Source organism: Sceloporus undulatus, chromosome 4, assembly GCF_019175285.1.
Source record: "Sceloporus undulatus isolate JIND9_A2432 ecotype Alabama chromosome 4, SceUnd_v1.1, whole genome shotgun sequence".
Lineage (NCBI taxonomy): Eukaryota > Metazoa > Chordata > Lepidosauria > Squamata > Phrynosomatidae > Sceloporus > Sceloporus undulatus.
The window spans coordinates 3,895,928-3,923,016 of record NC_056525.1 but is presented as its reverse complement, the minus strand read 5'-3'; the positions used below and the strand labels follow the sequence as shown (position 1 = coordinate 3,923,016).

Sequence of the window (27,089 nt, the reverse complement as noted above, 5' to 3'; positions counted from 1 at the left end):
AAGCTTGCTCCCTCCTCAATATGATATCTCTTCAAGTATTTAAACAGGGCTATCATAGCACCCCTTAACCGTCTCTTCTCCATCTGGTTTATCTGCAAAATAGTTTAATCATTATTTATACCTTTACTTGGAAAGTGAGCCACTAAAAACCTATCTGTGGCCCAAAGAACTTTAGCCTATTTTAATTTTGGCCTTTACGTACTTTCAAGTTGTTCAGGTCTGCTATAGAGCCTTCTCTCCCCTTTGCCTGTGTGTATCTCATGTGCAGAAGCATGTCCCCTGGCAGCAAACAAAGGTTAAACAAAGGCAATTCTGCCCACTAATCCTGGCTTGATCCCAAGACAGTGGGATATCCCAGCCAGGGCAGTTATGGGACACCCTCTCCATACACGGCACACATGCGCAAACTTGCCCTGATCCTTCCACGAGATCCCAGCTCTGGAGATGGCATGTTCTCAGCCCAGTGGCTGGTGTTGGAAGTGCGGAGGAGGTGAGCAGAGGAGGCCTCTCTGTTTTGCCATCTCCAGAGCACTTTGGGTGGGCTGGGGAAGAGACTTTGGGGGCAGCAGGTTCAGCAAGGGTGGCTTGGTCATCTGGTTTCTGTTTGTTTGAATTCCCATCTCCTCCAAGCTGGAGAGAGAGAGCGAGAGAGAGCCAGGCAGCAGGATGGAGTGTCCTTTGAGTGGAGGCCAAGAGGAACAGGTGGCCCCAGAGGCAGAGTGCATCAGGCTCATAGCTGCCTGAGTCCTGGGGTAAAAGATACCTCTTGCTCCCTCCACTTAATCCAGCTCCGTTACACCGAGTATAGAAGTGGGACAGCTCTCGTCCTACTTTTAATACACCGCCGGCAGCCCTCCGCAACAGGGACGGTAAGTAGCGACTGCTCATCTGCTTTCCCCAAGGGGAGACAGAGGGAAAGGTGGCATGTTTTCTTTGATTAGGAGGAGAAGGAAGACAGAGTTCTTGGTGTTCCAGCCTCCACTTTCCACCTTGAGTCTTCCCTGTGGATTTCTCTGGAGGCGTTCCTTGCATTGGTTTCTTAACAAGGTTAAACTTGGGAAAATGTCAGCATAGGTAGGTATCACTGGTGCAGGTAAGTCCACAGCTTGAGGAAAGTTATCTTTTCAGATGGCAGCTCCTAGAACCCCCAGCCAACTAAAAATAACTTTCTCAAGCTAGGCTGCTTAGGAGACTTTTGGCACTGTAACCTCAAATTTAACTTTTCTCCAACTCTTCTTGTCAAGGATTTGGAGTAGTCTAAAAATAAAGCCAGAGTGGGATAGTGGCTTGAGCGTTGGACTATTATGACTCTAGAGACCAAAGTTCGAATGCCCACTTGGCAATGGAAACCCACTTGGGCAAGTCATACTCTCTCAACCTCAGAGGAAGGCAAAGGCAAACCCTGCTGAACAAATCTTGCCGAGAAAACCCTTTGATAGGTTTGTCTCAGAGTTGCCATAAGTCAGAAACAACTTGAAGGCACACAACAACCACCACAACAACAACGTCCAAACAGATAACATTTCTGAAGCTGTGCTGGCTGGGAGATGTTGACAGCTATGGTCCAAAGAAGTAACTTCTTCTCAGACTCCATGTAAGTAGTGGCCTTTGCTACACATGAAGGGAGGCAAGCCAGTCAGTCTCAAGTCAAGGCTGTAAATAGGTGCTCATCCTATGCACAGCTTCACAAATACTTGGGGGAATCTGCACCGCAGTGCCCCCCTCTAATGGTTTGGAGTGCCCAGCTTGGAAGTTCAAGGTCTTTCAGATGATGGCTAGTTCTCCAAGAGGTCACAAGGGAGAGCGAGGAGAAAGATTGACTGGACTTTTGCTTCTAGCAGCAGCAGCAGGCAGGCAGATTTTGCCTTTACCCTGGAGCTACAACCTGCAGACCCCTTCCTGCAGCACATCTGCTTCCAGCTTATGGTAGATCACTTAGGTGCAAGGCCCACCTGGTTCATCTAGATGGCATTTGTGGATCCCTTCTGGGCTTTGAAATGACAGGTGCCGCTGGTTTCAGATTTCTGATGGTGCCTTGGCATATCTCTGAAGGCTTCAGCTTTAGAAAGAGAGATCCTTACCCTCTGAAAGAGCAAACATCACATGCATTATACCCCATATAAAACTGAGTCAGAATTTCAGGAGAAATGTGCAAAATTGGCCCCTGGGCCCTACAACAAACTCCAACTCCCAGAATTCCATAGCCTTGAGCCAGGGCAGTTAAAGTGGTGCCAAACCATGTTAATTCTCCAGTGTGGATGCAGCCTTTGTCAACTCTCTTTTTCAGAATCTCACAGTGTGGATGCTGCTGCAGGTTTTGAAACACAGAAATGAAATTAATTGCAATGTTTGTGACTCAACAACTTAATTAGGCAGGTTTTTTTTTTGCAATATGCAAATTTATTTCTTTAATGAACCGATTAAATATTTTCTTGCATGGCCCAAATCATCCTAAGGATTATTATTCGTTGTATAATCCCCATCATATGTGGCACGTTGCAAAGCTCTTCTTTGTAAGCAAAAAAAGACAAGTCTCTGGCAGCAAGGAGTTTGCAGCTTCAACCGTGGCGTAACGGATGAGGATGAATAAGTAAAGATTACATGGTTTTGCCTGGTTGCAATTTGGGGTGACAGATCAAAAGTCATGAAAGCAATAAATCAAAAAGAAATAATTTAAATGTGGAGTGTACCTGAGAACTGCTCTATGGAGACCAGGAGAGAGAGATGGCTTAACTCAGCAAATCCAAGCAAGATGCCTGCCTCTCCTGCGCTGGCTGCTGCACTACACATGTTTTTGGGGTACAGAAATAATGCAGTTTGACACCACATTAAGTGCTGTAGCTCCATCCTATGGAATCTTTGGATTTGTAGTTGTGCAAGGGCTTCAGCCTTCTCTGCCAAAGCATGTTGATGCCTCACAAAAGTACAAATTCCAGGATCCTGTAGGATGGAGCCATGGCAGCTGAAGTGGTGTCAAACTGCATTCTTTCCACAGTGTAAATGCACCCTTGGTGGCAGGGACTGTGGTGTGGTGCATCTGAAGCAGTTTTCCTGATGGGACAGTGGTCCTGCCCACAGCAGCTGCCTCCAGATGGCGGACAGACCTAGTTAGTCCTGCGTCCAAGTTTTCCTTACCCCTGGCACACAGCCGCCCGGCTGGTCTCTCTCCAACTTGTAGCCACAAAGGTGGGTCTACCTTGGTCCTGAGGCTGTTGCTGATGCCAGTTCACAGTTTCCAAATGATGCTTGGTTAACACTTTGTGTTGCTAGAACAGGATAGCAAATGTCACCACAAACGTCCCTCAAGATAGGTGTCCCTGGAACTGTTTTATGGCCCTCAACCCCCTAGACTCCTTTTCTGCCCAAAATGAGTTGAATTGACCTGTCCTATATGCCTCCTTTTTAAATAGGTTGCACATACTCCATACTCTTTAAGATTGGAAAATTCACGTTTTTCAAAATCAGAAGAGGAATTGCAAACACCTCTGGTTTTGTTTTGTTTCTGGGTTCTCCCTGCAACCCATGGAAGGTCCCAGGATCCGAAAAGAAACCCCCAGACCTTTCACATTTGCACATTCCTGTTCTATATACAGTTAGGCAAGGCAGACTGAGACTGCAATTTCTGGCAGCAGGCGCTGGGGGGGGGGGGGGCGGCAGAGTTTATTCTTCTGCCTTTCCTAAGCCCACTGGCTATTGCCAGTTATTGGAGAATAGAGCTGTGTGTGCCATATAACTTTCCCTGTGCCACCTAAGCTAGCCTGCTATCTTCACTCATGGGCAGAACATTTTGTCCTCTCCCCAGAATGGATGTAAAATGCTGTGGGTCAGTTCTGCCCTTCTGTATATGAAACCTTGTCCTCTGCCTCAGGGATTGAAATGTCTTGGGTTATCCCTGCCTTTCCAACTGTCTTTGACCATTTCAATGCAAATGAGTCATCCAACAAATCATTTTAACTGCCCCGTGTTAGTCATGCTTTGAATGGCTAAAAAGTGGTTAAAAGGAGAATATGTTTTGCATTGATGAATGAATTAGGAATCTAGATCATAATGGTCAAGAATAGGGAATAGGGCAAGAGCTATTTTGGATTGATAAATCTAGAAATAAATGCATGTGGAGAATTAAGATGCCATCTCATATACTTAGTTTTAGGATTCAAAGATATAGCTGCCTTAGGAGTTTATCACACTGGGACTAATTTCAGCATTAAAGAGAGATTAAAGTGCATTTAAAGCATCCCGCAAATAAAGCAAAAATGGCAAGTAATTGCATGAATGATTATCACACGCAATTGCACAAATAAAGTGATATCGGAAATGCATTGTCACTGAAACCCTGAAAGTAAAAAGATGTGTGTTAATGCTTCTTTGTGACCACTTTAATGGTGGGCTTTGTGTGATGTCGTGTGAAGTCATTTCGCATAATTATGTAATTTCCCCGGGATATTCCTGGGATAAACTCCCAATTGCCTTCATGTGATAAACTCCTTAATCTGTAAAATAAGTGTGTAAAGAGATCTTGTAGCACTTTTGAGACTAACTGAAAGACAGACGCTGGCAGCATGAGCTATCATAGACTTAAGTCTACTTTATCAGACTCATTTTGGAAGAATGGACATTTTTAAGGTATTTTTAAGCATGTGCAAAAGCATGAATGGTTTAAACCTGAGAAATGTAGCACATGATCAGTATAATTTTGGCAAGAACAATAAACCTTAATCCTACTGGTAGTCCCAACTAGAGTAGTCCCAACTAAAGTAGACCAATAGAATCAGTGGGATTTACAGAAGGGTCAGCTCCCAGTCAACAATGGATTTGGAGGGTCTAACTAATTCGGGAACAAATCTGGTCAGAAAGAGGATGAATGGGGACAACTCTGTATGGAGTGGTGGGGTGGGGATCGAGGTGGCAACATCCCAGAGGAAACCTGGGATTTTTGTGGGACATCCCAGGCAGAGTAGTCCATGTTTTTATGTTTTCCCTTGAGCAGGGTGCTGAGCAATTAGAAATCTTCCCTATGTACAAACAAGCAGCGTGTAAGGAAGGGGAACAGGGCAAGTGGAATCCAACAGTGGAAGAGTTTCTCTCAGAAGATGGTGGAGATTTTTAAACAGAAGTTGTATGGTCACTTCTCCAGGATGCTTTAGCTGTGCATTTCCTGCATTTGTGAGGTTGGACTACATAGCCCTTGTTGTCTCTTAGAATCACAGAATCGTAGAGTTGGAAGAGACCGCAAGGGCCATCCAGTCCAACCCCATTCTGCCATGCAGAAACTCTCAATCAAAGCCCTCTCTAAGACAGATGGCCATCCAGCCTCTGCTTAAAGACCTCCAAAGAAGGAGACTTCACCACTCTCCAAGGGGGCATCTTCCACTGTTGAACATCCCTTATGTTCAGGAGGTTCTTCCTAATGTTGAGCTGGAATCTCTTTTCCTGTAGTTTGCATTCACTGTTCCTTGTTCTATTCTCTGGAGCATCAGAAAACAAGCTTGCTCCATCCTCAAAATGACATCCCTTCGATGGCCCTTGTGGTTTCTTCCAACTCTATGATTCTATGATTCTACTTAAACACGGCTATCATATCACCTCTTAACCTCCCAATTCTGTGATTCTCTTATACCTTGATAGGCTTATTCCTCCGATGAACAGCCCTCCTTTTGAAGGCTTCTGCCTTGCCTTTTAAAATCCAGGAGCAAAGGATATCATGATTTTTATTTTTTTAAAGGAAATATTTGTTGGCTGTCTGAGATGTAATGGATCCCCTGGGATGAGCCAGAAAGCAGAACATGAACCCTTGGAGAGCCAGCTCAGGGAGGTGCGGAGGCCAGAGAGTAATCCCCAAATGAAAGACTGTTCGTGTAAAATGGCAGAAAGGAGGCGGAGGAATGGCAGGAAGACACTTCCTCAAATGATCAGGGAGAGTAAACAGCCTTTCATCAAGAAGTAAACAGCAGGAGAGACCCTTTGCCAATATGTTTGTCCCAGGCCAGAAGGGCATTATGGGCCATCAGGGTTACCCGATCTCAGGGACCCACCCCTGAGTCTCCAATTTTCATAGATCATTTCTGGCTCCAGCTGTGAGACAAGAACTACGTATGTGGGAATCTCCAGCTATCAGCCATGTATCTATGGCTGTATCCACACTAGAGAAATATCCTTGTTTGGCACGGCTTTAACTGCACTGGCTCAAGGCTATGGAATTCTGGGAGTTGGAGTTTGTTGTGGGCCCCAAGTGGAGTGGAGTGATTTTTAAGATCTGTGTAATATGTTCACTCCTTGATGTCCCCATAATCAATCGGGCTGCTGTGTTTTTAACTAACTGAAGTTTCCAAACTTGGGACAGAGGTAGCCCAATGTACAACACATTGCAAAGGTCCAGCCTTGAGGTTACCAGCGCATGCACTACCATCTTTAGGACCTCCAGCTGAAGCAGATAGTCAGCTCTCCTGGGCATTGCATCTATCTGAGCTTTCATTTGAAGCGACTGATCCAGAAGCACCCCAAGCTGTGAGCACATTGTGACCCCATCCAGGACTGGTTGACACACCTCCAAACCCAGGTTAGGACCTTTGACAGTAAGCACCTCTGCCATGTCTGGATCTAGCTTCCAATTTGTTTTTCCGCATCCAGCCCATTTCTTCCTATAAAGACAATAAAGACATTATTGTCTTTTTGAATGAATCCTGCCTTTTCATGCTATGTCCAAAGTACAACAGCCTCAGTTTAGTCATCTTGGCTTCCAGGGAGAGTTCAGACTCGGTCTGTTCTAGGACCCATTTGTTTGTCTTTTGGGCCACGCACAGTAACCTCAGCGCTCTTCTCCAGCACCACATCGCAAATGAGTTTATTTTCTTTCAATCCACTTTTTTCACTCTCCAGCTTTCACATCCATACATGGGGATGGGGAATACCATGGCATGGGTGCTCCTAACTTTAGTGCTCAGTTATATATCATTGCACTTTGGGATTTTTTCTAGTTTTTTCATTGCTGCCCTCCCCATTCCTGGTCTTCTTCTGATTTCTTGACTGCAGCCTCTATTCTGATCAAATATTGATTTTCTAAGGTATAGGAAATGTCTGACTATGGACCTTACCACACAGGGATTTTTTGAGCGCGGAGGTAGGGTCAGTTCGCATTGGTCAATGCGTATTCGCGTTATATCGCATTGGTGTTCCGTTCCACACCTGTGAGCTCAGAATACGCATTGACCAATGCGATATAACGTGCATATTCACAGCTGGGTTCCAAACTGAAGGCAGCCGGCTCCTCCGTTTTGTGAGTGCGCAAAATTAGTGGATCGGCGGGATCCGTATTGATGGCCAGTGCGAAACCTCTGCTGCTTTGGCTGGTGTGTACATCCAATCCGCTGGTTCTCCTGAAGACCACCAGTTACAAATTTCCCATGATGCTGTGCTGGAATTTTCCCCTTCTCCTTCCGGTGGCCCTTTCCCCTTTCAGGACAACCACCGGGGCTGGGGAGCCATTTTTCCACTGACCGAAGAGATAAAGCGGAAACCTTTTGTGTCAGGGGGGGGGATGTATATGTATATGCATGTATATATATGTGTATATACACACACACACACACACACACACCAAGATGTGTGTCTAAGCATATACATGCAGCATTACACTTTCGGCTGCTCCACAGTTTGTGTGTGTGTGTGTGTGTGTGTGTATATATGTGTGTGTGTGTGTATATGTATGTGTATGTGTATACATACACACACACACACACACACACACACACACACACACAGATGGTGCATATCCCTTTCGTAAGTGGCTAAAGGCAGCAATTCTCGCGATATTACGCGCTAAACAGTGTCCTCATTCTTCACCCCGGAAGTTAAAAATGTTGCCCCCGTTCAGAGCATGCGCAAAGCTGCCGATGCGCATCGGCCAATACACATTGTATTGGGCTGGTGTGGTTATCCAATCTGCACTTGCTTCACTTTGCCTGAATATGCATTGGCCGATTCGCAAAACCTCGATTCGGAAGGCCGCCCAGGTGTGGATGAACGATGTGACGTGAATATGAATCAGCAAAGCGTATTCAGAGAGCACGGGTGTGAATGAACAATGCGTTATAACGCGAATACGCATTGGCCAATGCGAACTGACCCTGCTTCTGTGCCCTGTGTGGTCAGGTCCTATTTCAATTTCCAGGTCATCTGCTGATAGCTATATACAACTAGCAGATTTCTCTGGCATTTCCCAGCCTAATGTTGAGGATTTTACTCATCTTGAAGGAGACAAACATTATACTGGCAGTACTTGCAATCCTTAAAACTTGTTTTACATCCGTTTCCATGGCAAAATGATTCATACCCAGCAATTTGCTAATCATTCCTAAACCAGCACAAAAATGTTTGCGATGTCAAATTAAATACTCAGTTAGGCTCAAACAGTCTAATAACAGACCAATGCTGCTGTTCTGCATGGCTTTCAGTGTTCAAAACTGCTGCTTTGACTGTTCAAAAACTGGATTCTAGGATTGTTTTTAAACTATTTTTAGGAGTTTGCAAAGAGTGTTTTAAAAATGATTTTATCCCTCTCTTGTTTTAACAGGTTTTTATTTGTTAATTGCCCCAGGAGCCTTTCTGGGCTGCAGGCGATGCAGTAATACTTTAAATGAATAAATTCTGTAGCAAAACTACAGAAATCTGAAGTGTTTTAAAGAGGTATCCAAACTAGGCTGCATCTGGATGGCAGAAATAATGCAGTTTGATTCTGCTTTAACTGCCATGGCTCCATTCTATGGAATTCTGGGGTTTATAGTTAGTGATAAATTCAGTCTTCTCTCTTCTTGGGAGCTCTGATGGCACAACAAACTACACATCCCAGATTCCATGGCATTGAATCATGGCTGTTAAAGCAGTGTCAAACCACATTATTTCTGCAGTACAGAACTGCAGTTGTCACACTGAGTCCAAAACAATATTATCATCTTTGTTTTGGTTCCATTAATTAACACACCATATTTGATTAGGTATATGTATTTGTACAGCATAAGAGACAGACACATTAAATTAATGGTGCACATTATGTTTATGTATGTACTGAACTTTGATTGTGGAGGCTGGTTGCTCCAGTATCAGAGGGGTGGTTAATCTGTTTTGGAATATAATCCAAACTGTAAAAGGTGCAGAATGGGACCAACACCCTGGAAAGTTCTTTTAAAGTTCTTTTAAAGTTCAAACTAAAAAACAAAGCAGCTTCAGTGCCTTGCTAACATGGGAGTTACCAGAGACCAAGGGCCCTGGGCAGAAATGAGTTTGGTGCTAAAGAGGCTTTCTTGCAACTAAGCAAAATTTTCATCTATGTCATTATATCTCTTTCTGGTATGGAAGAACATGCTGTTTCCTGACTGGTCTTCTGTCTTGTATCTCATGCAGGAGCTGAGCTGAAGGCAAAGGAGGAGACGCTGGCTTTGGAAGTCTTTGCTGGACACACAACTCTGCCAAGGAAGCCCATCAAGAAGGTCAGACGATGGAGAAGGATGGCGATGCTTGCAGTGCTCATGATAGTAGAGAAGGAGGAGGAGGAGGAGGAGGAGAACCCACAGCCCCGGCAGTGGATCCAACGGAGCTGAAAGAAGAGGTAAAAACAAATCCCGAAGAACCCAGCCAAACTGAGACAGGAGGAGGTGAGGGCCCAGATGAAGCAAAGGCAGCGGAGGAGAACCAAAGCCATACCGAAGGCAGCCAACAGAAGCCCCTCCACCTTCAGCAAAGCTTCAGTTGCCCACCTACCATTCAGAGGTAAGGTTCATGCCCTGTACCAACCTTGGTCTTGAGATGCCACAGGAAATGAATTGTAGAATCATAAATCCTAGAGTTGGAAGAGACCCCAAGGGCCATCCAATCTAACCCCCTGCCATGCAGGAGCTCTCAGTTAAAGCATCCCCATTAGCAGATGGCCATTCAGCCTCTTCCTAAAGACCTCCAAGGAAGGAGACTCCACCAAAATCTCCATTGAGGAAGTGTCTTCCACTGTCGAACAGCCCTTACTGTTAGGAAGTTCCAAGGAGGACTCTCTTTTCCTGCAGCTTGCATCCATTGCTCCATGTTCTAGTCTCTGGAGCAGCAGAAAACAAGCTTGCTCCCTCCTCAACAAGACATCCCTTCAAATATTTAAACAGGGCTATCATATCACCTCTTAACCTTCTCTTCTCCAGGCTAAACATCCCCAGCTCCCTAAGTTGTTATTCATAGGGCTTCATGGTTTCCAGACCTTTCACCATTTTAGATGCCCTCCTCTGGACACGCTCCAGTTTCTCAATGTCCTTTTTGAATTGTGGGGCCCAGAACTGGACACAATATTCCAGGTGGGCCCTGATCAAAGCAGAATAGAGTGGCACCATTACTTCCCTTGATCTAGACACTATACTTCTATTGATGCAGCCTAAAATATGTCCTATCCAGGTTGACTCTCCATTACCTACAATTCCACAATCCCAAATATTCCAAAAACCCAAACCTTTCATGGATGGCTCAGATAGGGACACCTTTGCTTTCTGGTGGTTCAGTGTACACAAACTTTGTTTCACGCATAAAATTATTTTATTTCATATTGTATTAAATTACCTCCAGGCTATGCATACAAGGTATATATGAAAAGTAAGTGAATTCTGTGTTTAGACTTCGGTCCCATCTCCAAGATATCTCATTATGTACATAGATGTAAATACAGTGGCCCTTCCACATTTGCTGGGGTTAGGGGTGAAGGACCCCCATGAAGGTGGGAAAATGACAATGGACAAAAAAACCCACTATTCTTTCTACTTGAGAGAACACTTCTCTGGGAATCTCCACGTCCTCCAGTGCAACTCTATGGTCAATATCTTACATTTGTTGATCATAGAGTCATGCTGGAGGACATACAAATGCCCAGAGAATAATAATAATAATAATAATAATAATAATATGATTTATTTATATCCCGCCCAATCACTGGGAATCCGGGTGGCTTACAACAGTAGAGAAATGCAAAGCAATAGCAATAAACAATAACAATAAACATAAAATAATAAACAAATGTAACATAGCAATACATACCAAAAAAAAACACATAATAATAATAATAATAATAATAATAATAATAATATGGTAACAATTCAAAAATGACAAAAGCCTAACACTAATGATTACATTCAAATCAATAATGATCAAAAAGAACTCCCCATTTCCAACCCCTCATTCCAAAAAATAACAAGCAGATGCCAAAAACAATGAAATAATAAAGGAAATACAGCATAACAAGTTACAACATTACCATTAAGGAATTACAATAAAAGATTACAATCTAACACCCGGAAAAAGAGGGAGACTAAAAATTAGAACAAGAAACCTTCTTCGTGCCTAGGTTCTCCAGAACAACTCTATGGTCAGCTTCTGGCAGAGATGGAGGAGACAGAGATTCCTTTGAGAGAATATAGTATTCAAAACTGCAAATAATCAAAGCCGCAAAAGTCAAAGCCACAAGTGGATGGGTTTTATATGGGATGGGTATTGTGATTTTATTGTGGTTTTAATATTTGTAATTTTATATTGTTTTTAGCTGATGTTTAATTTTCTTTTAATTACAATATGTTTTAACATAGTTATTGTGAGCCACCTTGGGTCCCTTTGGGGAGAAAGGTGGGATAGACATGAATTAAATAAATCATAATAAATAAAGTGCGGAGGGACAACTGTACAGGTTTTCTGGCCCCAAGCATTTTGGATAAGAGAGGTTCAGCCTGTAGAACAGTGCTACTCAGAACAGTGGTCCCTGAATTTGTGCCGGTCTGCAGCCCATCAACCCCCAGTCTAAGGAGAGTTTACATGAAAGAAAGAAGCAGTTGTAACCAATGGCACAAATGTGATGCCAGTCCCTGGCTCCTTGGGGGGGGGGGCATTGCTGGTCCTCTACACCACATATGCTGAAAAGCACTGCTACGCATCACCCAGAACATCCCTGATCTTGGAAAGTAAGGAGGGTCAGGCCTGGTCAGTATACAGATGGGAGACAACCAAGGGATCCAGGTACTGCTAGGAAGGCATCTTGTTTGAAACCACGAAGAACCACTGCTGCCAGTCAGAGCTGACAATACCAAAGTAGATGAACCAGTGGTTTCCCTTAGTATATGCATTTTCTTATGTTCTAGTGTCTGTAAGGTAGCAGTTGTCCATTTCCATGCTGATGCGGGAAATCAGTGCCATTTGAAAACAGACTGCTCTTTCAAGTTGATAATAAGAAATAGTCACTCCGCTCCAAACCAGAAGGCTAGGTGGATTGGATGTTGTTGCAAATGACTGAAATGAAGAAGGCAAAATCTGTGCACACAAGTCAATTCAACAATCTCGATCCTAGATCCTCGTCTCTCACAGGTCTAATCTGCACTGTAGAAATAATGCAGTTTGACAGCTTTTTAACTGTCATGGCTCAGTGCTATGGAATCCTGGGATCTGTAGTTTGTTATGGCACCACAGCAATGTCTCATTAAACTACAAACCCCAGAATTCCACAGTATTGAGCCATGGCAGTTAAAGTGGTGTCAAAGTGCATTATTTCTGCAGTGCAGATTAGACCTCAGTTGCCATGCTGACCCATCTAACCTACAAGTGCATGGAAGATGCAAGCTAGCTGTGGGTTTTGTTGTGGTATGTGAATGGTTGCAGGTATATATAATGACAAGGAAGGGCATAGCTGCTTTGCATGTGGAAGGTCCCTGCAATTTCTGGCATCTCCAACTAGGACAGGGTCAGACCCCCATCTTCTGAAGCCCTAGAGAGCTACTGCCAGGACAGTGTAGGCCAATAATGGTACAGTTAACCCTCCACATCTGCAGCTTTGACTTTTTGCAGATTTGATTATTCAGGGGTTTGATTAATATGTTCTCTCTGGGAATATCTGGTTCCTCCAGCGTGACTCTATGGTCAATATTCAGCAAAAGTTGCACTGGTGGACCTAGAGATTCCTAGAGAGAACACTTCTCCGAGCATTTGTAGGTCCTCCAGTGCAATTCTGTGGTCACTTTCTGGTTGTGTTGACCATAGAGTTGCACTGGAGGATCCGGGGATTCATGGAGAAGTGTTCTTTCTGCTAAAAAAAATATAGTGTTTTCTTTTATTTGCAGTTTGTCCACTTTTGCAGGGGTCCTGTGCCCTGAGCCCCAGCCAATGTGGAGGATCCACTGTGGTTTGGAGATCTCAGTTCTGTTTCAATGTTTCAGCTTAGGAGATATTCCCGAGGAGGTTTTGGATGCTCAAGGAGAGCAGAAGCCAGAAGAGTTGATTGTTTCTAGCCATGAAGGAGGAGGAGGAGGAGGAGAGCCAGTAACCGGAGAATCCAAGGATGTGGAGGCCCCTGCTTTGCCACAGGAGCCGGCCGGCGAGCAACTGAGCCCAGCTGAGAAAGAAGCAGAAAGGACCTTGGCTGAGCCACCCAGCATGGCCCCAGAGAGTACAAGTGCTGAAACGTCAGCTACAATCCCTACAGAGGAGCCCCATCCAGTTGAACAGCTACCTTCAGAAAACAAGGCGGACGTGGCCACTCCTGCAGAAGTCGGAGCTCCTCCTGTGCCAGAGTCTCCAACTGGACCTTTCCTCACTCCGGACTTTGGCAAAGAGGACCCAGCCACAATCTTGGGTAAGGCCAAAGAGGCCTCAGGCATCCGTGGTCAGCGGCCACTTTGGCTGGAGCAGGCGGTAGAAGCAGGGAGCAAGGAAAGATGGTGATGGCGGTTGAGATGGTGCAGCTTTCTAGCCTCTAAATCTGTGGAGATGGCACATACCCTTCAACTGCCCCAATTTGGCAGGGACAGTCCCAGTTCATCTTCTGTTCTCCCATGTTTTCAGCAGCTTTTAAAATGTCTCAGGCCTCATTCCCACTACCTTTTAAACCGGATCGTGAATCAGTTTGAACCAATTCAAACCACCCTGGTTCCCACTTAATCCAAATCGCTGAAGCAATTCCAAGAGGGGGGCCTTGCACTAGACCCATTCTTTTTGAAACTGATTTTTTCCACTTCTTTTTTTTCTGCAGAATTGAACATGAACCATGTGCAGATCAGAATCGATGCAAATTTCCGACTAGAACTAAATCATTTTGAATCGATTCATTTATGAATGGGAACCAAAAGTGGATTATTTTGGAGGGGAAAATGTGTTTGGGGCAAATATAGTGGAAAAAATGTGATCAGGACAAATGTAGTAGGATCCATCAATTCGGATCACACAACCATTTATCTGTAAGTGGGAATGGGGCCTCAGTTTCTTTCCCACTTTGTCCTCAATTTGCTTCAGTTCATATAACCATGGAGTTAGAAGAGACTCCAAGGCATTCAGTCCAACCCCCTTTTGCCAGGCAGGAAGACACCATCAAACCACTCCCAACAGATGGGTTGGTGTATTGGATGGGAGACATAGCGCAGCTAAATCTTCCACTCCAGGGTTTGACCATTATTAACAACATTAATGACAGCCCCCACTTGCAAATCCTTCATAAGAACACATGAAGAGCCTTGAAGCTGGATCAGACCAAAGGACAATTTAAAAGCAATACATAAGCATTAAATAGTAGAAATATAAAATTAAAAGAGTCACCCACACATTTTTGCATGAGGGCATCTGCACACTCTGCTTCATGCTTTTTTGCAGCTGTTTTGTTTGTGGGAAGTGGGGCTCTCTCAGCCTTGGAGAAAGGCAGCAGCAGACCCCCTATGAGCAAATTTTGCTAAGAAAACCTTTTCCTTGCATTTTTTTTCTAAGCTAAAAGAGCTCCACACATTGTAACTAGTCCTCGCAGGGCAGTTGTTTCAGTTCTTTGATCATTTTGGTTGCCCTTTTCTGCACCTTTCCCACTCTAAAATATTCCCTTTTGGAGTGCAGTGACCAGAATGGTTCACAATCTCTCAGGTATAATTGCATCATGAATGTGTTTCACATCCTGGCCTTTCATGATGCCCAAACTTGGCTGCAAAAATCTACTTCTATAAAAAGATGAAGAGGGAGAAATATTCTTGTGGCACTTTGAAGACTGACCGATTTATTTTATCATGATTTTTTTCATGAAATCATAGAAGCATAGAATTGAAAGGGATGAAAGGTCATCTAATGCAATCTCACTCTGATGCAAGAGTTCACTGCAAAAGCAGTTTTGGTGGGTTACAAATATACTGAATTTTAATCCACAAGATATGAGGCTAAAATAAATATTCTAACCTTAATGGTGCCACATGATTTCTATCATCCCATCCACTCTGCTTATTATATTGAATGCCTGTATCTCTAGAAACTCTGCCTCTGTGTTGCTTCTCCTCTCACCTCCATAAAACTACCATACACTGAATTAATCCATAGGTTCAGCTTTGCATTCTTTGCCAAAGATCTTTTGGCTGTGATGAGTAAAAAGTACAATGCTTTCAAGGACCAACCCAGAGGGTTGGTTGTGAGCAACAATCCTTTCTCTGTTCCTCTTGTATGTGACATGTTTCTTGAACAGGGTGATACTGGACACTAAACCTCAGACCTTCTGCACTCAAAGCCAGTGGCCTCTTTGGCTGCACTCTTGATTCCTCTCTTTGGTCCCATACCTTTAGGTGATGAGCTGGAATATTCCACCTTAACATTAGGAGGAACTTCCTGATAGTAAGAGCTGTTTGACAGTGGAAGACTTTCCCTTGGAGTGTAGTGAGGTCTCCTTCCTTGGAGGTCTTTAAATGGAGGCTGGGTGGCCATCTGTCAAGGATGCTTTGATTGAGATATCCTGCATGGCAGAATGGGGCTGGACTGGAGGGCCCTTGGGAGTCTCTTCCAACTCTATGATTCTATGATTCTATGGTATTCAAGCATATGTTTACAACTCTCCTCTTTGCTTTCAAGAACTTGCTGCCAGAGCCAAAAGAGCAGTCCTCTCTGCTCCTGTCTCCATTCAAGGTGGAATGATTGGTTTGGTGTCCAGTCAAGTTGGAACATAGCTATAGCTTCTGAGTGTTTGCCTCATGTTGATTTTGGCCCTTCCCCGACTTGTGTAATGTTCCCTCTGCTCTTAGAATCATGGAGTTGGAAGGAACCCATGCAGGAATAAACAACTAAAGCACTCCTGAGAGATGACCATCCAAATTCTGTTTAAAGATGCCTGTTTAAAGAATGGGAGCCCACCACTCTCTGAAGGAGTCTCTTCCATTGCTGAACAGCCCTTGCAATGGGGGCATTCACACTCATTTTTTGTCCCAAAGAGATGCAGATCACTGCGATGATGCATATCGGGTTTGGTGTTCCCATTTTGTTTTGGGTTTGTGAATCTTTTTGAGTCATTGCAGTCCCTGTGTAATTCACACATGCCATCGTTCTGGGGAAAATGGAGCTGCCAGTGACTGTTTTCTTAGCAAGAGGAGGAGGTGTGTTTTGTCTTCCTCTTAGGCTAAAAGAGTGTGACTTGCCCAGGGTCACCCAAAGGGGTTTCCATGGCCAAACAAGGACCCCTGGTCTCCTGAAGCCCTAGTCCAACATGCAAAAGAAGAGCCAGCTTGGTGTAGCAGTTTGAATATGACATATAGGAAGAAACAGTACCACTATATTCTGCTTTGGTCAGGCATCACCTGGAATACTGTGTTCAGTTCTGGGTACCACAATTCAAAAAGGATGCTGAGAAGCTGGAGCATATCCAGAGGAGAGTGACCAAAATGGTGAAGGGTCTGGAAACCATAAAGTCCTATGAGGAGAGTCTAAGGGCACTGGGGATGTTTAGCCTGGAGAAGAGAAAGTTAAGAGATGATATGATAGCCATGTTTAAGTATTTAAAGGGATGTCATATTGAGGGAGGAGCAAGCTTGTTTTCTGCTTCTCCAGAGAATAGGACACAGAACAGTGGATACAAGCTACAGGAAAAGAGATTCTACCTAAATATTAGAAGGAACTTCCTAACAGTCAGGGCTGTTCGACAGTGGAACAAACTCCTTCCTCGGAGTGTAGAGGAATCTCCTTCCCTGGAGGTCTTTAAACAAAGGCTGGATGGCCATCTGTCAGGGATGCTTTGATTGTGAGTTCTTGCATGACAGAATGGGGTTGGACTGGATGGCCCTTGGGGTCTCTTTCAACTCTAGGATTCTATGAATGTCAGACTGCATGGGAGACAAGTTGTGATGGATAGGCGAGGGTATCTTGCTGCTAAGTGACTTTCTGATACTGAAGAGGGAGGGAGGCAGGGAGGCAATGGTGGGTGTGGGTGAGGTTGAGTACTGAGATCTCAGGGCTTGGGCCCTCTTCTCTGATCCAAAAGGCAAGGGGCAGGAATCTTAGTGTCAGATTATTGCCTTGAAGTGTGTGTGTGTGTGTGTGTGTGTGTGTGTGTGTGTGTTTGTATTCCTCATTTGTTAGAACTGGTGCTTTTTATTTGGGATGGTGTCCTATGTGCAGCTGTGAATGATGCTTAATGTATCATGCTCCATGACAACCCAGGGGCTGCCTCTTGTAGCATCATCCTGCTAGCACCACCAGATCCACTTCCTGTGGGCATCACAAGGTTTAAGGGTTTGGTGCTGAAACATCAGGCCTCAGATAGTGCTCTGTCATCCTAACTTTCAGCTTTTAAAAGATCCCATTTTCTGTATCCTCACTTGCTGCAAACTGAGTATTTGTTAGACCTGGCCCTGATTTGGAAACCCTTATTGTTGTTGTTTGAGTAGAACCCCACTCATGACAACTTTGTGGATGAGACATCTGTCTCCCTATCTTCAGCCACTCTGTTCATGACCTCCCTGACTGAATTTATCCATCCATCTGAGTTTATCCATCCTCCTCTCTTTCTGCTGCCTTCCACCTTTCCTAGCATCATTATCTTTCCTAATGAATTGCGCCTTCTCATGATGTGGCAAAAGTCTGACATCCTAGAATCGATCGTCTTTGCTTCTAGGGATGGGTGTGAGTAAAACCGAAACAGGAGTGGCAAAACTGGAAGAGAATCACTTTTTGAATTACCAGAACCGGCAGTCCAGTTATAGTCCAGTTTTTTCTCCCCAAGCTCTAGGTTGGAGCATGCAGGAAGAAAAGGCAGGATGAAAGATGTGGCATGCTCTGTTTGGGGGTGATCCAGTGGATTCGTTTGAGGCTGAACCTATTTTAGGCACCTACAGTTTCCTTGTGCAATTGTAGGGTCTGCAGAATTCAGAACCTTAAGAAAGTGCAGCTTTACTTTTTCTTTTTTTAAAAAATGAAATTCATGGCCCTTATGAGAAGAAATATTGGAAGGCATGATAGAAAAATGTCTGAGTCTCTGAAGCAAAGCACAGGGGAGATCAGAAAGACAGTATAATAATAATAATAATATGTTTTATTTATATACCGCTATTCCAAAGATCATAGCGGTGAACAGCAAGTAAGCTAATTAGCAAGTAAGCTAATTTGCCCCCAACAGTCTGGGTACTCATTTTAGCGACCTCGGAAGGATGCAAGCCTGAGTCGAGCTTGGGCCCTTTTGCTGGTCTTGAACTCGCAACCTTCTGGTTTCGAGTGAATGGCTGCAGTACAGGCATTTGACCACTGCGCCAACAGTATTGCAATGCCCCTCCATGTGTATCTTCCCCATGGAAATTACAGCGAGGCAAAACCTGGATGAACGCTATGCGCTGTGGGCTCCAATGTGTCAGGGGGAGACAGAGCTCAATAACAGAGCATCTGCCTTGCATGCAAGATGTCCCAGGCTCAGTTCTACTAATATCTCCAAACAGGGCTGGAAAAGGCCCCTGTCCGAAACCTTGGATAGCAAAGCCTCTAACTTTCTCAGTTTGGCAGGGAAAGTCCAGATAATCCTCTGTCATCCTACTTTTCAGCTTTTAAAAGATCCCAGTTTCTGTATCCTTGGTCGCTGCAAACTGACTTTAAACTGCAAAAGTAGTTTTCACTCATTTAGCTCAGCATCATAGAGAGAAGGCGCTCAGCAAAACATTGAAAACCTTATTGGGAACATAATGTTTGTGGGTTTTTCGGGCTATGTGGCCATGTTCTAGAAGAGTTTATTCCTGACATTTCGCTGTGGTTGGCATCTTCAGAAATGTCAGGAATAAACTCTTCTAGAACATGGCCACATAGCCCAAAAAACCCACAAAACCCATGGATGCCAGCCATGAAAGCCTTCAACTGAATTGGGAACCATTGCCGGCCTGGTTTTCCTGGACTGCAGCTCCTAGCAGCCATACCCAACCCAGCCAATACTGAGGAATGCTGGGGGTTGCTATCCAACAATATCTGGAAGACCACATAATTCCCACCATCACCACCCCCTTCGGCCAAGACAGATTATTTGCCCTTTCTAGCCCAGTGCTGTCTAATCTGATTCAAGATTTTTGGATGAGACATAATAATAATAACAATAACAATAACAATAACAATAATAATAATAATAAATTTTATTTATAGACCGCTATTCCTCAATGATCATAGCGGTGTACAGAAAAAATTGCAATACAATACAAAATACAATGTGACAGTTAAAGGAGGGAGAAGTCTCATCCTTTAGGCAGTCCCTGATGTTGCTGGGTCTGCCTGATCGCTCCCTCTGAGGCCGAGAGAGTGTGACTTGTCCAAGGCCATTCAGCGGGTTTCCATGGCTCAGCAGGGGCTCAAATCTCTAAGAAGTGCCTCTAAAAATGCTCTTTAAAAATAACTTTTGGAAGTAATTAGAAACCTTTATTCATTGCAGTAATAAAGTAACACCACTCTTACTTGTTATGCTGCTTTTGGCTGTGGCTTTGTTGCAACCTCATGGCTGTCAAAGAGTAACTAATTATAGATAAATATGTTAGTTGTAACTTATTATTTCCAAGCTTTCTGCTGCATGATCTTAATGGCTTTAAGGTCACTTTTAGAGGCACTATGATGGGAATTTTTCAGGTTGTATGCCCTTCTCTTATCCATCTTAAATTCTTTCCTCTCAGTAACATGACAAGTTACTTTTCCAACACTGTAACAAATAATGGGAAGAAATTACATTCTCAAAGTTACTTTCCAAGGTGTGATTTAGCACAACCATTTCAAATTCCTGGGATGCAAGAATTCAGACAAATGGGTGATTTTCCCAGGGTCCTGTAGGCCTTCCAGCTTAAAGAGGAATTCAGATCCCAGCAAAACCTGATTCTCCCTCCTGAACCAGCTTTGGATTTGCACATTCAGGCTTTGGTGTCAACAGTGTCAACAGTGTCAACAGTGATTTTGGCTCTAGCTGACTCTCCCTTTATTGTGCTCTGATTCTTTCATTGTTTAAGGGGCAATCTGGGTGTGTTACATTTTTCCTACATGGGTGACATTAATGTTTTGGTGCCCACATGTGTCTGGATGTTAAAGTCTTGTGCACTGTTGTGAACTATCCTTGACCTGCTCCCAAAGAGGCATCAAACCAGTTCTAGCAGCTTTGATTATCTGAATTGATACAGCTTCCTCCATCTTTAAACTCTTTTTTGGGAGGGAGCATGGCTCTGGGGACCATAATGATGACAACTGGTGTGTCAGAACTGACCATAACACCAGTGTGGAGATGTGCCAGGAGGTGCTTTGCTTAGAAGGAGAGGCTTAGGGAGAAAGCTGCTATAATCTTTGTTATGCTCGCTTTTGTGATAATCCTGTGAGGTAGGTCACTGTTTTGGGATGTTATGGATGGTGATAGGAGGCTAAGAGCCTTAGCACACTAGACGAATCCTGCTCAGAAATGAAAATTTAAAAGTAGAAAAAACCTGCAAATGCAAGATGTTTTTCAGACACATTTGCACCAAACAGCAATAACGCAAAATTAAAGTGAAATGAAAGAAATGGCCTGAATTCTGTCCCTGGTTGAAAAGGACAGTACAAAGGATCCCTGCGACCTATTTTTAAAAATGTGAGTTACTGCTCCAGGAAACTTTTGGGAAAAGGCAGTTTACCTTCTCTCTTTTTTGCTGGGAAATGGGCTGTCTGGAGCATTCAAGGGCTGAAAAAACAAGTTTGGGGACTGCATGCAGCCCCAGGACTACGCTTTGCCCACTCTTTGTGCAGTAGTTGCAGGGGAGGGAAGGATAAAAGAAGCAACATCACAATCAGGGAAGGAGTTCTCGGTTCTCACCATTAACGTTCTCTGACACCACAAGAAGCATAGCTTGAAAAAAGTACTTGTTGGAACTACAGCTTGCAGAATCTTATCAATGACTTGGATGCAGGAACAGAAGGCATGCTTATCAAATTTACAGAAGGCACCAAATTAGGAGGAGTAGCTAATACCCCAGAGGACAGGATCAAAATTCAAAATGACCTGAATAGACTAGAAAGGTGGGCCAAAGCTAACAAAAGGAAATTCATGGTTTTTTGTGGGTTTTTCGGGCTATGTGGCCATGTTCTAGACAATTTTCTTCCTGATGTTTTGGCAGCATCTGTGGCTGGCAAAATGAAATCCAACATGGAGAAATGTAAAGTACTAATCTTAGGGTGAAAAAATGAAATGCATAGATATAGGATGGGGGACACCTGGCTGAATGAAACTACATGTGAAAGGGATCTAGGAGTCCAAGTGGACCCCAAATTGGACATGAGTCAACAATGCGATGCGGCAGCTAACAAGGCCAATGCAATTTTAGGCTGCATCAATAAAAGTATAGTGTCTAGATCAAGAGAAGTAATAGTGCCACTGTATTCTGCTCTGGTCAGGCCCCACCTGGAATATTGTGTCCAGTTTTAGGAACCATAATTCAGAAAGGACATTGAGAAACTGGAGCGTGTCCAAAGGAGGGCGACTAAAATGGTGAAGGGTCTGGAAACCATGTCCTATGAGGAACGACTTAGGTAACTAGGGATGTTTAGCCAGGAGAAGAGAAGGTTAAGAGGTGATATGATAGCCCTGTTTAAATACTTGAAGGGATGTCATTTTGAGGAGGGAGCAAGCTTATTTTCTGCTGCTCCAGAGACTATGACATGGAACAGTGTATACAAAATATAGGAAAAGAGATTCCACTTAAACATTAGGAGGAACTTCCTGACAGTAAGAGCTGGTCAACAGTGGAAAATGCTCCCTTGGAGTGTAGTGGAATCCCCTTCTCTGCAGTTTTTTAAAACAGAACCTGGATGGCCAACTTTCAGAAGTGCTTTCATTCAGGTTTATCAGACGCGAGTTTTTGGCGATTTTTCCTGCCTATCACGCAATGTTAGTGGTACCAACGTTGCGCAATAACGTGAAAGCGCGACGTCCTTCCAGATGCCATTCATTTCTATGGGAGCCCATTGCGCAACGCTCCCGTAGTTTAAGCATCATTGCTCCCCTTTTTGGGCATTGCCCGTTATCCTCGCGAAATCTGTTGTGAAATGGTTGGTGTGGTAGGCAGCAGCGCAACGCAATGCTCAAGTTACTGATTGCAAAGTTCCCGTTATGCTGGGCTGCTTTTTGACCCCATTCCCTTCCCTGTGGCCTTCCTTTTTCAGGACAACCCCTTGGAGGGGGGGTGGCCTTGTCTTGCATGTAAGGAACCCCTTGGGGTCATCCATCCCTGCCCCATTCCTCTTTCCTGCATGGACACCTGGGGGGCTGCAAATGCAAGGGTCCCCTAGGGGTCATCCATCCCAGCCCCATCCCTCTGTCCTGTATGAACACCTAGTAGGCTGTAAATGAAAGGGTCCCCTAAGGGTCATCCATCCCAGCCCCTTTCCCCTCTCCCCCCGGAAGCACAAAGGTCAGGATGCCACCCAAACCTCCAAGGCGCATGCGCAAATATGTTGTTGCAAAATGCAAAAGACAAAAGGAAAGCGCTGGTGTAGTAAATAGTTCCGCAATGCATGGTTTCGCATCATGGAAATCGCAACTTTCACTCAATTGTAGCGCAATTGTAGCGCTAACATAACGTTATGGGGAATGACGGAAAAGCAAGCAATGTGGTAAGACCGCGCAAAACAGTCATTTCGCAACGTTCTTTACACTTCCTTAGCGCAATTGCAGGGTCCAAAACTTGAGTCTGATAAACTCCATTATGTATCCCTGAATGGCAGAAGAGTGTTGGACTGGGTGGCCCTTGAGGTCTCTTCCAAGTCCAACTCTATGATTCTATGATGCCAAGCTATTCCTGATTCAGCCCCTTTGTCAATATGGGCTAGCACTAGTTTTAAATCTCCACAAAAGCCCTGGATGTCATTCTGCCAAGCCATTCAGTTAGAGCTCTCCGGCCAAACATTTGGCTGAAAGGCTGCAGCAGGGACACAGTTCTTAGGTCCTAGGCTCAGCTCCATGCCACTCAAGACCTCAGCTTCCTCAGTAATATTGCAAGGAAATCTCAAAGCTGTGTTACCTCACAGGCTGTGTTCTCCAAATGGCTTTATATCCCAAACAACTTGTAGAATTCAAAGATGTAGCTGTGTTAGTCTGGAAAATTGGTAGGCAAAGAGGTCCTGTAGCACCTTTGAGACTCACTGAAGAAAGAAGTTGGTAGCATGAGCTACCTACTTCCTCAGATGCATGTTTGGAGTGGAGAACCGAGAGACAGACCTAGGTAAGCCGTCTGTGTGTGAGAATGTGAATTCAAATTCAAATCCTTCTATTCATGGAGATGAGGTGGCAAGTACAGTTTTAAGGGTATGTAGAGGGATCTTGTAACACCTTTTGAGACTAACTGAAAGAAAGAAATTGGCAGCATGAGCTTTCCTAAACTTTGATCTACTTCTTCAGATGCATTTAATGGTGGTCATTGTGAGACAAAAGCAGGAAGACCCCTTTGCATACTGAACTTCAGTTTGTGTTGTGGAGATTGAGTTGCCCTGTTTTGGACACACCTTGGGGCAATGACAAATCTTGATTGCTTGTAGGCAGGTATCATCCCTCATGTTGCTTCCAGTTTTGTTGTTGTTGTGTGCCTTCAGTTCATTTCTGACTTATGGAGACCCTTAGTCTAGGAAAGCTCATGCTGCCAAAGTCTTTCTTTCAGTTAGTCTCAAAGGTGCTACAAGATCTATATACTGATTCCAGAGACGAACACAGCTATATCTTTGAATTCTTAGTCTCAATGATGCTAAAAGACCTCTTTGCATACTGATTCTACAGACTACCATGGCTGTATCTTTGAATCCAACCTATCACAGTTTTCTTGGCAAGCTTTGTACAAGAGGGTTTGCCTTTGCTTTCCTCTGAGGCTGAGAGAGTGTAACTTGTCCAAGGTCACCCCGTGGGCTTCCATGGCTGAAAGGGGATTGAAACCCTGGTCTCCAGAGTGGTCCGCCAATGCTCAAGCCGCACCATGCTGGCTCTCATTCTTCAAATGCACCTGTGCTGTTTTGCCAGTAGGTGTCACCATATGAGCATGCCTTGGAGGTTTTCTTGTGGAACTGAAGTCCCTTGTTGTGGGTTGTGCATCTCATGGGAGCCCCAGTGAGGTTACAAGAATGGCCATCAGCTCCTGCCACAGGTTAGGCTATTGTGTCTAGAGGCCTGGAATACCTGTTCGTGAGAACTCACCAAATACTTAAAAGATGCAGGCTTTGTTGCTGCATACTTAGAAAACCATCAATGCTTGTTGTTGTTGTTAATTGCCCTCAAGTCGCCCTGAATCATGGTGGCCCTGTCCTCAATTCCTCTGCTTAGGTCTTGTACTTTCAGGCCCATGGTCTCCCTGATTGAGTCTATCCATCCTGACATGCAGCCTTCCTCTATTTCTGCATCCCTCCACCTTTCCTACCATTATTAGCAAATAGCAAGTACATTTCTATACCTCTTACAGATCTACTATTATTGTCTTTTCTAATAAGTCATGCTTTCTTATGATGTGGCCAAAGTATGACAGCCTCAGTTTTGTTATGTTGGCTTCCCGAGAGGAACCCATTTGTTTGTCTTTTTGGCTGTCCTCGGTAGCCTCAGCACTCTTCTCCAGCACCATATCACAAATGAGTCCATTTTCTTTGAGTACATAGCCCAGGACATTACAACAAACCTGGACTGGATCAAGGAAGGACTCTGGCAGAAACATTACATAGGCCAATGTTCCTTTCTTTTGCTTCCCTCTCTTCCAGATGACACTCCTCCGCCGCCTGCACCTTTCACTCACCGCATCGTCAAACTGAGAACGGGAGAATTCAAAGATACCTACAGCATCAACACCAAGGAGATGCTAGGAGGGTAAGAAAAGGATCCTCTCACTGGCCTCCTCTTCCAACTTGGGCATCTGGTGGCTTAGCAACTGATAGGCCTTTCATTTAAATGCAGAACTTGGAAAGCATACTTTTTGTGGGCTACATCTCCCAGAATCCCACACCCAGTTTTGCCAGATTACCGTAGTGGCTGAAGATTCTAGGAGTTGTAAACCCTCAAGAGTAACTTTTCCAAACTCATAAGTAATAGTACTAGCAGTAATACTTCCATCAGTAAAGTATTACTACCATTAGTAGTGTGCCTAATGCCTTAGGAGTTTATCACATGAAGGAGATTGGGAATTTATCCTGTGAATGTCCCGAAAAAATTGTGTAATTATGCAAAACGATTTCACACGATGCTGCACAAAACCCGCCATTGAAGTGGTCACAAAGAAGCATTAATGCACAGCTTTTTACTATTGGGGTTTCTGATATCACTTTATTTGCGCAATTGCATGTGTTAATCATTCGCACAATTATTTGCCATTTTTGCTTTATTTGCGGGATGCTTTACATTCACTTTAATCTCTCTTTAATGCTGAAATTAGCCCCAGTGTGACAAAAGGACTCTGTCTTCTTGGAGTTCCCAGTTAAGATTGGAACAATGGGGAAAACAGAGCAAAGAGAGAGGGATGGATGTGTGTTGACTGGTTTAGACTTAAAACTTGGTTATAAATAGTATGGAGTGAAAGACAGTGAGTTAAATCAGATGCTGAACAGGGGAAAAAAGCTTTTGGGAAGAACTTTGAAGGAAGATTTGGGAGAATTGTTCATGGTGTCTGGTTTTTATACTGTGTTTCTCTTTCTTACCTCAGGGGGAAGTTTGGGGAGGTCCGTGTGTGCACAGTAAAGGAGACAGGACTGAAGCTTGCTGTGAAAACCATTAAGACGCAGGGTCCAAAAGACAAGGTATGTTTTCCGGGGGAGCCTACAAATATGGAGGATTGACATGGCATGATTCTGGTCCAGTGCATAGTGCTGAAGGTGTGGTTTCATGCCTGGTGGTAACAGGATTGGTGTCATATGAAGAACTTCTTTTTCACTTATGGTAAAGGGTTTACATACTGTGCAGGGTGATGTGTAGTAGGCTCTGGCTCTGGCTGGGTCCTAACACAGAGAATGTGTCCACTCTGCAGTGCTATAGTAGTCTGAAACCTCTTTAACTGCCATTGCTGCATCCAATAGAATTCTGGGGTTTGTAGCTTGCAATTAACTGCTAGAGCGACCTCTGTTCCCCCTAGTTCCCAAGGCACATTATATAGGACTGGGTTAAATCTGGTTACTTTGGGAACTGTAGTTCAGTGGAGCAAACTAGAACTGTCCAGCAAAGTACTCCAAATACTAGAAATCCTACTGACCTAGGATTCCATAGGCTGATGCTAAGACAGTTAAAGTGGTATCATAATACATTCACAGTGTAATGCAGGGTACCTGAGTTGATGACTGTCCAGTTACCAGCAGAGCTTTCCATAGCTCTCTGAAGAGTTTGTAGGAATTTGGGGGCAGGAGCAAGCTAGCGTCCCAAAAAATACAATTTCCAAGCTCTGGCACAGCTGGAGTCCAGTGGTCATTCTAGCCAGGGCATTCTGGAAGTCCGAATCCACACTAAAAGCTATTTTCAGAGCTCTACCATCCATTCCTGTGTCACTTTGTCTCGCTGCTGCACCTGTCCTGGCTTCCTAGCACAGAGACCCACAGCCTGCTCTAGTCCAAGCCTTAGCTATTTGTTGCTCCACCATGTAACCCACAGCCTCTGCTTTGCAGGAGATGGTTGAGTTGGAAATCGATGTGATGAACCAGCTGAACCACCGGAATCTGATTCAACTGTATGATGCCATTGAGATGCCAAAGACGATCATGCTCTTCATGGAGTTGTGAGTTGTCAAAGCTGTGGGGAACACATGTTGGGGGGGAGTGACCTCTATGGCCGAAAGGTAGAGCATTGGCTGTGCATGGGGAAGTTCCCAAGTATGGCAGGA

General features: G+C 44.2%; 1 protein-coding gene across 2 annotated transcripts in view; it reads left to right on the top strand.

Moving 5' to 3' along the window:
- The first annotated feature begins 549 nt into the window (after positions 1-549).
- The window catches only part of MYLK2 (myosin light chain kinase 2), a 35,697-nt gene continuing 9,157 nt past the window's right edge, over positions 550-27,089 (top strand). Inside the window, exons 1-6 of one of the 2 annotated variants that reach the window (XM_042465153.1) lie at positions 550-869; positions 9,397-9,762; positions 13,218-13,633; positions 24,991-25,096; positions 25,926-26,019; positions 26,875-26,984. In XM_042465153.1, coding sequence (XP_042321087.1) covers positions 9,491-9,762; positions 13,218-13,633; positions 24,991-25,096; positions 25,926-26,019; positions 26,875-26,984 — 998 coding nt within the window. In that variant the 5' untranslated portion in view covers positions 550-869; positions 9,397-9,490. Of the gene's footprint in view, positions 870-918; positions 1,075-9,396; positions 9,763-13,217; positions 13,634-24,990; positions 25,097-25,925; positions 26,020-26,874; positions 26,985-27,089 lie in introns of those variants that run through there. The other variant, XM_042465154.1, reaches the window with a different exon arrangement.